General features: G+C 40.3%; 1 protein-coding gene across 1 annotated transcript in view; it reads left to right on the top strand.

Annotated features, from left to right (window-relative positions):
• tmem135.L (transmembrane protein 135 L homeolog) overlaps positions 1–12,577 on the top strand; it is a 259,711-nt gene that overhangs the window by 88,768 nt on the left and 158,366 nt on the right. The window contains 1 exon segment of the mRNA NM_001092072.1: positions 3,827–3,860. Coding sequence (NP_001085541.1) covers positions 3,827–3,860 — 34 coding nt within the window.

Consider the following 12,577-nt stretch of genomic DNA (forward strand, 5'->3'; position numbering starts at 1 on the left):
TTGAGGGGTTTTTAGGTCGCATTCATTTGGATAAACAAATGAAATATTTATATGGATTGTCGAACTGAAAGATGAAATTTTGTAACCAAAATTAACTATGTACCCACTTTGATTGGAAGTAATATATGGGAATAAGAAACAGTATCTTTTAAAACATTGTTGCTAAAGAACAAGTTACATGAGAAAGTTGAATGAACGTTTTACTATTTTGTATTAATGCTGACTATATTAATTTATATTAATGAGTTTACCTTTGTATAGAATGAAGTAGTATAAACATCGTTTAGATATAGGTTTGTCATAAAATAACTATTTAAAATAAATGAACGTTAAATTAATGTTGGATTATTTCATATTAAAACATGGAAGTATCTGCTAATAAAATTTAAAAAAAAAGCATCAGCAACGTAATTGTGCTCGGGTTACGTTGCTGATAAATATTTGTGTATAGGTGGTGTTAATTAACGAATTAATTGAAGTGCTGCACTATGGCGGGGGAAGTCACATGTGTGGGTATAAATAGATGATTTGAAGGAAGCGTGTTTAGGTCTCCGATGAAGTATGTTTATACGAAACGCGTCAGACCATAAGCTGATGTAGTTCTTCTCTTTTAACGGTGTATAAATAAAAGCGATTTTATTGAAAAACGAATGCGACCGATTTGTGGCGCTGGAAGTGTGCTCCCATACTTTTGGATTCGATACCATTGAGGTCTTTGCTTTTTTATGGGCCCCCATTAGCTTCAGGGATGCACTGAATCCAGGAATTGGTTCGGATTCTGCCTTTTTCAGCAGTATTCGGATTCGGCCGAATCCTTCTGTCTGGTCGAACCAAATCCTACAAATTAGGGGCAGGGAGGGAAATCGCATGACTTTTTGTCACAAAACAAGTAAGTAAAAAAAAATTTCCCCTACTCACCCCTAATTTGCATATGCAAATTAGAATTCAGGTTCATTGGGATTGATTCGGGGGTTCAGCTGAATCCAAAATAGTGGATTCGGTACATCCCTAATTAGCTAATAAGGTAACAGATATCAGTGAAAATATTCATCTTTCATAGTTCCAGGAATATCCAAGAGAGCAAATCTCCAGCCCAGATTTCATTCCACTTTACCTCCAAGCTGGGCTTCTAGGTCGGAGAGGCAATACACACTCTATCTACTGAAATATAAAACTTCAATTGGGCCCCCCCATATCCCTTACTGAAATTCCTTCCCAAGGGGAACCCCCACAGTTTTATATGGCGCTGCTGCTGTTGATGAATGCTCGCAGGCTCCACTTGGCCAAGAAAATGATTTGCTGGTCACCGTTTCTCTGGTTTCCCGACATGCAGCTTCTGAATATCTCCTGCTTTGCCAGCGAGATGACAGATGTTCAACTGCCAGCTCTATCAGCACAGTAGTACAATGCCTAGTCAGTCTGTCTTGTCCGCAGTTTATTTTTATCTGCGAGTGTTTGGAGCGAAACAGAACATCTTTCAGTCACGTTTTCCTTAATGATCCTCTGTGCCCTGCAGCTGTATCCTCCAGAAATCCCGTGCCTGGAAGACATATTTCTCTTTCCAGGAAGAAGGAAAAGTAACTTTGGGAAACTTGCCCTTTACATAAAGTCTCGATCATGCCTGCATTGTGCTGCAATCAAAATTTTATATTCAGGAATAAAACCGGAGAATTATAATCAGCTGCTATGCAGAGAGACGGTGGCATTTGTATAACAGTGATATCTTGGGGGCCACCAACTGGATCCAGTAGCCACTGTCCTTCCATAACCCAATGACCTCCAAGGACCCCCAGTCTTGGCTTGTATTTCTTAATTGCTAATTGCAGCACATTGCTATCGTAATCTGTTTGGTAAAAATGAGGACCAATTGCAATAGCTCTTCTTAGCAAAGCCTATCAGTGACTCACTAGCACTTCATTTAAAGGTGATATTTTTCTAAAGGATAGAGTAGAGGAGAGCATCTTTAGGGGTGTCCAACTTGATCCCCCCCAGGGGCTTACAGCTTTAAGGGTCAGAGCACACGCTCAGATTCAGGGAGATTAGTCACCAAATGTCCTCTTCTTCGGGGCAACTAATCTCCCCGTAACTTCGGGCGACTTCAGAAAATGAAGAGCTCTGAGTGCCATCCCACAGGCGATTTACATTGTAGCCGGCGGGAGGTAGTTCGGGGAGATTAGTCGCCCCCCGAAGAAGAGGAGATTTGTTGCTGGGGCGACTGATCTCCCCTAATCTGAGCGTGTACCTTGACCCTTACCATAATTCATGGGCTGTAAGTTTCAGTACAACAGTAGCCGGTGAACCATAGTTTGGAAGCCCATGTTTATTTTGTCTGCATTTGGCGGCCATATCCTCTCTACTCCACCCCTTCTTTACCCCAGCTCTGCAGGACATTTTTACCCCTGAATAAATCAAATTTTTTACATGCTCCTGTTTCTCTGTACATACAAAGTCATTTACAAGTGCTCGGGTGCATTGTTTGGCTTGCTGTACAATTAAGGTGTAAATTCTTGTTACTGCAGCCTGAACATCTGCATCTCATCTCTGTATGAAGCAGAGACAACAATCTGGAGAAGCCTGGGCTGTTGCTGAACTATAGCACCCACAATGCTTTTTCAGCCCAACACTCTTTGGGGCAGATTTAATAAAGAGCGAAGTGGGCTTTTCTAGCGAAAATCCTCCAAAATGACATCACAGGGACATCGCCAGTCCCCTTAAGGGGACGAAAAAGCTAGAGAAGTTTTACGTCGTTTTGGCTGGAAAATTTTTGCTCAGATGAATGACCCTTTTTGCCAGAGTCTGTTCCCCCAGATTCTACCTGGCGATTTGATAAGATGAAGATATATTCTCAACATTTTTATGTCAGTGACATCATGTCCTGAATGCCAAAAGTCATGAAAAAAAAAGACAAAATGCTGGCGTTTTTTTATATTTTAATGTGAGATTATGTATAAAGGCTGTAACAAAAATGTTTTTTAATCATTTGAAGCTGGTTCCACATTTGTTTTAGGCTGGGCTCATGTCTAGGACATCAGAGGATCTCTTTTGTCTTTATTTTGCTTCCTTGAACATGTGTAATAATAAGAGGCCACTTCAAGCATTTGCACCAACATCTCTAATATATGACCTATATGTACCCGCCATATTTAAATTGACGTAAGCACAAGTATGTTATGAAGTTTTGCTAGGAAGTGACGCTTAAGAAAATTTGCTTAGAAACGTTTGCGCTGACCGTATGGCAAAGCCTTCCAAGGCAAAAATTTGCCTGTTAGTAAATTTGCCCCATGTGGTTCCCCATGTGTAGTTATCTTGATATACAGTGAAACCTCAAATTTACATCCCTGATTTTAAGTTCCCCCTCACTTTACATTGTTGTTATGTTGTTGCACCTATATATTATGCATAATACATTTCCCTGATTTTACATTTTCCTGGATTCCTGAAAAATTTAAAATGGGGGTTCTACTGTAACAACAAGGGCTACCTGGTGTTCCTCAGGAGATAAATGCCTTCCTTCATCTCTCCCTCCTTCAGCAACTATGCAGTAAAGCAAAGCCTTGCTCCTGCTCTCCTGCCCAGTTGTTAATGTTAGTGACAGTCAAAGCCAGTTTTTATTCTCTTTGTTTTGGAGCTATAACCACGTATAGCAATCTAATGTGACGGCATAAGGGGTACCTTCAGACCTATCACCATAGGACCCTCTAGTCCAAAGATCATTATTGCCGGCACACAATGAGAGGGGTTGCAATTAACTGTGGCCCTTATATTGCTGATACTTTCATGTTTTATACTTTATTTTGAATTGACTGATTTTGCTTTGTTTTCACAGGAGAGGGCTACTGACAATTTATATGGCCAACCAGGTAAGTGGACACCTCCTTTGACCTTGTGTTTTCATATGGTTATGAAGCTCCTCAGTAACTTCTAATATCCTTATAATTTACAAGAGGGGGTACTTTATTCAATATATATATATATATATATATATATATATATATATATATATATATATATATATATATATATATATATATATATATATATATATATATATATATAAAAACCAAGCGCTCCGATTGCCACATCCTGTCTGCAATTTTCATTCTAGCAGGAAGGCAGTTCGGGAAGATTAGTGGCCCCGAAGAAGAGGAGATTTGTCGACGGGCTATAATGTCCCTGAATGCAGAATTTCTAACTGACTGACAGCCAATCAGATGATCAGACTTGATCATACATGTCATGTGTGGGGGTGATGCTTCCCATTGTGCAGGGGGCTCGGGGTGAACTTCATGCCTGAATTGTAATGTATTTATAGTCTGGCCCTCCTTTCCCACTATTCTTTCTATGGGTCACTTCATGTCTAAATTATATCCATGGAATTGTGGAACAGGTAGAACCCAGTGTATGTAATATCTATGACCTTTATGCCACACTGCTGGTTATGACTACATGTAAGAGTTGAAGCAATGGTGCAATGTGCAGCACCCCTCCATTTCCAGGCCTGTGATGCTCCTTTATTTGTTGAACAAGGGTGCAAGGCTTTGTAGGAACTGGAGTCTTGGCTGTAGCGGAGTTCTTTGTTTCAATGGTATATGTAGTCGGGAGCAGCAGTGCACAAAATGGAAAATGAAAGACAAGTTGCTGTTTTCGCTGGTGCCGTAAAAGCTCTTTCCAGGGATAAACTCTGAAATGTTCCTGTTTTGTTGGTGGGTGGCATGCCTTAACTCACCCATGATTGATCCCACCCCTTGTATAGACACCCTATATACTGCCTGAAGATGGCTCGAGTTTAGGAGCCTAAACATTGAAATCAACTACTGAAATTTTCACGAAAGACCTGTGAGTGCGGTTCCTTTGTTTTTTGTACATAAACTCGTAGAAGGACAGGTGCACACCAGGAACTTTTTATAAAAAAATAAAAGTAATACTTTATTGGTAGTGATGGGCGAATTTATTCGTCTGGCGCGAATTTACAGCGAATTCCTGCAATTTGCCGCCGGCGAATAAATTCGCGAAACTGCAGCGAAAATACGCCGGCATCCAACAAAAATGGACGCCGGCGTCCATTTTTTTGGACGCCACCACATTTTCGCGAATCTTTGCCCCCTTTCCGAATTTCGTGGGAAATCTTCTCAGAGTGCTGTCATTTGATGGAGAATTTAGTATAATATAGATTGGCACCCAGGTTGTATAATGGAATTTTGATGCGGTGCGTTCCACACGTTGGTGTGTATATATATATATATATATATTCATTGCATCTTGATAATGGTCCATGTTGAGGAGTGAAACGTCTAATAAATTATCTTCTTTATGATAAATCCTGGTGTGCAGCAGCTTTTTTCTCAATATATATATATATATATATATATATATATATAATATATATATATATATATATATATATATATATAATATATATATATATATAACAAAGAAGGGAAAGTTGTGCTCACCACTAGTTTTTAAAATCATTAGGCGGGGGTGCAATGAGGGTGTGACCACAAAATACATATAGACAAATACAAGATTCCTCTGCACTCAACCCATTATCAATATATTTAAGACAGAGACATTTTGTGCATACTGCTACTAAAAAATGCCTTACCCTTTAAACAAAACAGGGATTGTTTGTCCATATATTGCAATATATTTAAGCTGGCCAACTACGTCAAAGTCATCCCATATCTGGCCAGTCCTATGCTCAATTTTCATTTGATTCATTAAGAATTCTTATAATTCTTATAATGAAACCATAGAATTCTTAATGAATCAAATGAAAATTGAGCATAGGACTGGCCAGATATGGGATGACTTTGACGTAGTTGGCCAGCTTAAATATATTGCAATATATGGACAAACAATCCCTGTTTTGTTTAAAGGGTAAGGCATTTTTCAGTAGCAGTATGCACAAAATGTCTCTGTCTTAAATATATTGATAATGGGTTGAGTGCAGAGGACTCTTGTATTTGTCTATATATATATATATGCTCCAGATTATGGGAAGGACTTCTCCCATAGACTCCATTTTAAACAAATATTTTTTCTCCTGTAATAATAAAACAAACTGTGCACTTGATCCAAACTAAGATATAATGAATCCTTATTGGAAGCAAAACAATCATAATGGGATTCATTTACATTTCCATGATTGTTTTTTAGAAGATTTAAGGCACACAGATCCAAATTACATAAAGACTCATCATCTGGAAAACCCCAGATCCTGAGCATTCTGTATAACAGTCCCATACCTCTATATATATATATATATATATATATATATATATATATATATATATATATATATATATATAATGTTAGTTGTTATTCTAGCAAAGGCCCTGATCACCCTGAGGAGCATTGCAATAGCACAACGTGTTGTTCCAGACATACTTGGCAGGATACGTGTGCATGCATGACAGGCGCTAACTCAACCAACTGGCGGAAAAGAATAAATGGAACCCGTGTTTATTCACCCCTAACTGCCAGTGAACCCACATTAACAACAACTTTAACACTGTGATACCAGAGAAGCAGCACTAGAGCCCTCTCTGCCCTGCCCTAATATCAATACTGAATAATCAAGTAAAGCAGGCTAGCACACACAGCGAGTTAAACCGGGGTCATACCCCTGGTGCGTTTATTGCGTCACAACGTTTCGGGGGCGTTCCCCCTTCGTCACCTGAGGAAACATTGTGACGCAATAAACGCACCAGGGGTATGACCCCGGTTTAACTCGCTGTGTGTGCTAGCCTGCTTTACTTGATTATTCGTTATTTTGGGGGTGCCGTCTCCCTAGGGCTTCTAAGCACCAAGTGGAAACACTACTGAAGGGCCTGAGTGTGCACGTGACCTTCCTTGTACACTAATATCACTACTGCACACGGTTGGACTGGGCCAGCGGGACACTGGTGGGCCGGCTCTAGTGGGCCCCACCGGCCCAGATCTGCACCCTGGTGTTCCTCCTGCCGTGTGCGCATTGACGTCAGGGGCGCTCCACCAATGAGGCGAGTTGAGACACTCGCCTCAGGCGGCAGGGCCCCCCTGGTAACTAAGAGCCGAATTTCCGGTTTTCAACCCGGAAATTCAGCTCTTCTAGTGCAGAGAGCGCAATTGCGCTCTCTGCACTAGCGTCGTGCAGCGCCCCGACCCCCTCCTGCGCAGAAAATGTGAGCGCCGTGAGGAGGGGTCGGGGCGGCAACGGAAGGCCGCCTCAGGCGGCATAAAGGCGCGGATTGGCGCTGATTGACGTGCATGCGCGAGTGCCCGGGAGGCCTTGAGTCAGCAGCCCCGGTGGGCTGCTACTACACCCTGTATCCCAGCGAGTGGGTGCCCCCTGTGCCCATGTTAATTTAAGGAAAGACATGGGTCCCATTGCACAGGCAGCGTTTCCATTCCGTACACTGTTTATTTAGTCGTCCCTGTCTCTGATTTCCTTCATTCCTCAGTGTCTATCACTCAATTGTGTCTTTACTTGATTATCTTGTGAGCTTTTCTCACACCCTTCACCCTTATAGCCTCACCTTTCTTTCTGACTGTTGCAACCTATCAAAGAGATGTGGGGATTTAACTCTTTGTAAAAGCCCTGCTGCATAGTGTGTCCTTGCACGTTTAATGTCTTCATTTTTTATAGTATTTGAATGATTTACTTTCTTATTCTGATGCTTTTCAGCTTTCAAATGGGGGGGTCACTGACCCCATCTAAAAACAAATGCTCTGTAAGGCTACACATTTATTATTATTGCTACTTGTTACTACTCATCTTTTTATTCAGGCCTCTCCTAATCATCTTCCAGTCTCTTGTTAAAATCAGTGCATGGTTGCTAGGGGAATTAGGACACTATCAACCTGATCATGGAAACCGCAAAATTTTTTTTAAATAAATTGCAAATTGTCTTAGAATATCACTTGCTACATCATACTAAAGGTGGCCATACACAATAAGATTGCTCGTTTGTCAAGGTTGCCAAATGACACATCTTTCCCTGATATACCCACCAACCGCAGAGTGATTTCGGGTTAATCCGGATTACAATGAAGAGAATGGGCGCCGGCTGGTTGTAGGACAAAATCAACTATTCCTGTCGCAGGAAAAAGCAAACCTTAATATCATTATGGAGGGGGCCCATCAAGCGGCTGAATCGGTCTAAAGGACTTGTATCGGCCCGTGTATGGCCACCTTAAAAGTTATCTCAAAGATGAACAACCCCTTTAAGGGCTCTTACACACAGGCGTTTTTTCCTGCGTTCCCCTGCGTTGCGCTTTCTTCTGTTCAGGCGCAGGAGTAGACATTATTGTGAAGGGGGCTGTACTCACACAGACGCATGCAGGTGGGACGCAGCATGTTGCATTTTACCTGCGTTCGGTGAATACATGTGTCTGTGTGAGTTCAGCCCCCTTCACAATAATTGAGTGCGTCTACTCCTGCGCTCCACTGAACGGAAGAAAGCTCAACGCAGGGGAGCGCAGCAAAAAAATGCCTGTGTGTAAGAGCCCTAAGGGTAATGGCTCGCATGAGGGGTGGGGCTACAAAAATTTGCAAATTGATTCATAGATATCACAACAGGTCACACTGGGAAAACAAGTTACTGCTGTAGTGCGTCCTAGCCCAGAAACCAGTCTGAAATCAGAACGAGCCCTTGTGATTGGACGGCTTCCCAAGTCATCCGCCTGTTCCAGAATTCCTTGTCAGTGACAGGAAAAGATAAAGGAAGGAAAGGGAGTGAATTCTCTTCCTGCAGAGGGTGGGGATACTTGTGTTTCCTATCTTGTCAGGCTGCCCACCTTCCCCCCAAATAAATCTCATTCAAAAAGTCTTACAGTACAGAACTAAGAGGCATAATGTCACAATACATTTTATTTATGTCTATGTCTAGCCATATCCTCTCTAGGGATGCCTGTTCCACCGGCTAGTAACAAGTCCAAAAGTCCATTCCATAGCTTCAGCCCAGAACTGGAATCTGGTTTCTGCTCTTCCAGCAGTTAAATAAGCAAGAGTGTGACACGTAGGGGGTTATTTATTAAAGACCAGATGCCAAAAACTTAAAAAAAGGTTTTTTTTACTATAAAATCCAATTTTTTAATGAAAAAAAAACCTAAAATTTTATGAGATTTATTATACCCCGAGGATGGAAAAAGTCAGAATCCGAAAATCCGGCATTTCAGACTTGCCGCTGTTGTATATAAGTCAGTGGGAGAGGTCCCTATACTATTTGAACGTTTCCGTGGTCTGCGCTGAAATTAGCGTTTAGAAATCAGACTATTTTGGACCTTTCAGGCACAAATCCGAAAAATTTTCCGGAAAAAGCCCGCAAAAACGGGGGAAAAAATCTTAAAAAATCGTAGTATTCAGATTTTTGCTCAATTTTATCAAGTTTGTCCCCGACCAGATTAAATCATGCTTTTTTATTAATAAATAAGGTCCCTATCCTATTTTTTTCCTGATCTGATTAAATTGTGCTTTTTTATAAAAAAAATTTTTATTTAAATACTCAGATAAATTCAGATTTTAATAAATAAGGCCCTTAATATTTAACCAAACAGGCAGCACGTTTGAAACTTGATTGTAGAATTTGTAAACATATTTACAGATCTAAATAGGCTGAGGTTCGATTAAATTTGGATAATGTTTTGGGTGGACTAGAGATGTGTCTGAGATCATTCAGCATCTTGCAGTGTTGCTCACAACCTTGATCACTACTTTCACATTATCATGTGCATTTCTGTAAATACTTAGCCAAAGTACACATGATTCTGTGAAAGTGGTGATCAAGGAAAGCTGCTCAAGGCAATTAATGTATGTGCTACAATGACTGATCTCCAATGCCTCTCCTTGTAAACCGTACTGGTCCTATTTAGTGATGGGAATTTATTCTCCAGACGATAATTCGTGGCAAATTTCCGTGTTTTGCCGCCGGTGCATAAATTAAAAAAAAATAAATAAAACTGCTGCGAAAATTCGCCACGTCCAAAAAATTCGGACGCCGGAGACAATTTTATGTGCGCCGTTGACTTTAATGCAATTGGACAAAATAAGCGCCGGCGTCAAAATTCGCGTTTCAATTTGCAAATTTTTCGGCAAAACTGAACACATTCTTCACCCATCACTAGTCCTATTTGGCTGGAGCCAGACAAGTCACATCTCAACCTGCGAAGAAACAGGGGCCAAGAATCTGCTCTTAAACTGCTGCCCGATGTGCCTACACCCAGAAACATTATACAGCGGATTTCGGAGCTAAATTCCGGCAGGTCTGCTTGGACCTGAGCGGAGGTAATGTTTCTGGGTGGAGTCACATCGGGCAGAAGGGCAGCAGCGGAGGAATGGATAAAGCTTGAATGTTCCCTTTAACGGATGATGCCGTCTTGATTGACAACCAACGCAAAACATGACATATCAGTTACAATGTGACTAGGGGCAACAGTTCCAGTTTAAGTACTGTGTATCTCACTTTACATTGTAGTTTGGAAAGTACAGAATGCCACGGGCCTGACACTCTTGCTTGGAATTCTTATACGTCCCTTCCCTATAATGTTCCTCTGCTTCCCAGGACCTCTCAATTAGCCTGAAGCCCCTGTTAATCCAATCATTTGTTTAGTGAGTATTTTGAGCAGAATGAGCCTCTCGCATTTCTGTCTGTGGACGGATGATTCCCACCAATAACAGACTATGGATATAACTAGTTTCTTCCTCTGCTCAGCCACAGCTAATTTGATGCTTGAAAGTGACTTTTGTAATCACGTGTCTCTGTCTTCTGACATTACTCCAAAACCCCCGGCAAGGGATTCCATTGACTTCTTAGGTGGAAGCAGCTGGAGATGGACATGGAATGAAAACTGATGGGCAACTTCTCTTTGATATTAGAAGAAGAAAACAATTCTGTAATAGTAGTCGGGATTATTTTTGGGAGCAGCCATGGTCCTTAACCCACATGCAGAGGCTCAGAGTTCCAAACAGGATTTTGGGAGGGCAATCAGGGCAACTGCTCTGGCCTTCACTCTGGCTGGTCCCACATTGAGTAGTGGCTGTGTGCATTGGGACGGGGAGTAATTAAATTTAGCAACGAGTGAAATTTTCTGCCAAGTTTTGCCTCAAAAATTACGCCCATAGGCGGCAACGGGTGAAAAAATTTGTCTTGTGTCAACAAAATTTGATCGCCCATAGACTTCAATGCATTTCGCCAAATTTTCACCATTTTATGAATTTTTGGCGAAATGAAACGGGTCAGATTTGCCCATCACTAATCAAGTTTCATTACACTACCCAAAAAAAAATAAAGACCATTTGCCGTTTTAGAATACCATTATGGACATCATACTAAGGGGGGTTATTTATTAAAGTCTGAATGCCAAAAACCATAAAAAATCGTTTTTATACTATAAAATCCAAATTTTTAGTGGAGAAAAACTCTAATTTTTCAGGATTTATTTTCCCCATGATGGAAGGAAAAAGTCAGAATCTGAAAATCCGGCATCTCGCGAGAAGATATCTTGATCTGTGATGGGTTTCGTGCAATAATCCGAAGATTTTGTGCTATACAAATATTTCAGGTTTTTTCCCCACACGGGAAATTGTATTGATAAATATGGGAAAAAAACCTGTGCGGATTTGGTCGGAGTATTTTTCAGAAAATAACGAGATAAATTCGGACTTTGATAAATGGGTTGATTCCCCCTTTAATATATTGGATGTCCAAATTGTGTCCTTCTGCTGGTAAGAGAGTCTTAATTTTTATAGAAATGATGCCCACATGCCAATCTAATTTATGCTTCGAAATTTAGTATTCAATCCAGAAAACTGCACTGAGAATATTAACCAGTGGTTGGGAGAAGTTATAAATAAATTCAATATGCAGGGCACCCCTTAAAAAAAATGTATCAAAATGTATTTATGACATATATATAGAAAAACCCAACGCGTTTCAGGCAATCAAAGTCCGGGGCCTTCGTCATGGGAACATGCAATAAAAAGTGCAGGTTGGAAGAGTTGGCAGATTGCATCATGCCCTGGGGGGTTATCAAAATCCGAATTTTTCCGATAATTGTATTTAAAAAAAGTCTGAGAAAACTTTGACCTTATTTATTAAAAAAAAAAAAAAAATGATATTTAAAAAAATAATTTATTATTAAAAAAAATGATTTAATCGGATCTGGGAAAAACTCAATATAATCAAGTGAAAATCCAAATCGTACTATTTTTTTTTATTATTTTTTTTCCCCGAATCACTCCACTTTTTTGGGCTTTTTCACAAAAAGTCAGAATTTTTGGGGATTTTTGCCCAAAATAGTTGAGTTTTGGGCCAATTCCAGCGCAATAGGATAGGGACCTCTCCCATTGACTTATATGCAACCTCGGCAGGTCTGAGATGGAGGATATTCAGATTCAGACTTTTTGAAGCATCAGGGTATAATAAATCTCGAAAAATTTGAGGGTTTTTTTTTTCCACTAAAAATTCGGATTTTATAGTAATAAAACTCGAATTTTTCAAGTTTTTAGCATTCAGACTTTAATAAGTAACCCCCTTATTATTTATAACAATAATAATTTGTTTTTGTACATGCAGAAGGGGGTGAACCCTCTACT

Source organism: Xenopus laevis, chromosome 2L, assembly GCF_017654675.1.
Source record: "Xenopus laevis strain J_2021 chromosome 2L, Xenopus_laevis_v10.1, whole genome shotgun sequence".
NCBI lineage: Eukaryota > Metazoa > Chordata > Amphibia > Anura > Pipidae > Xenopus > Xenopus laevis.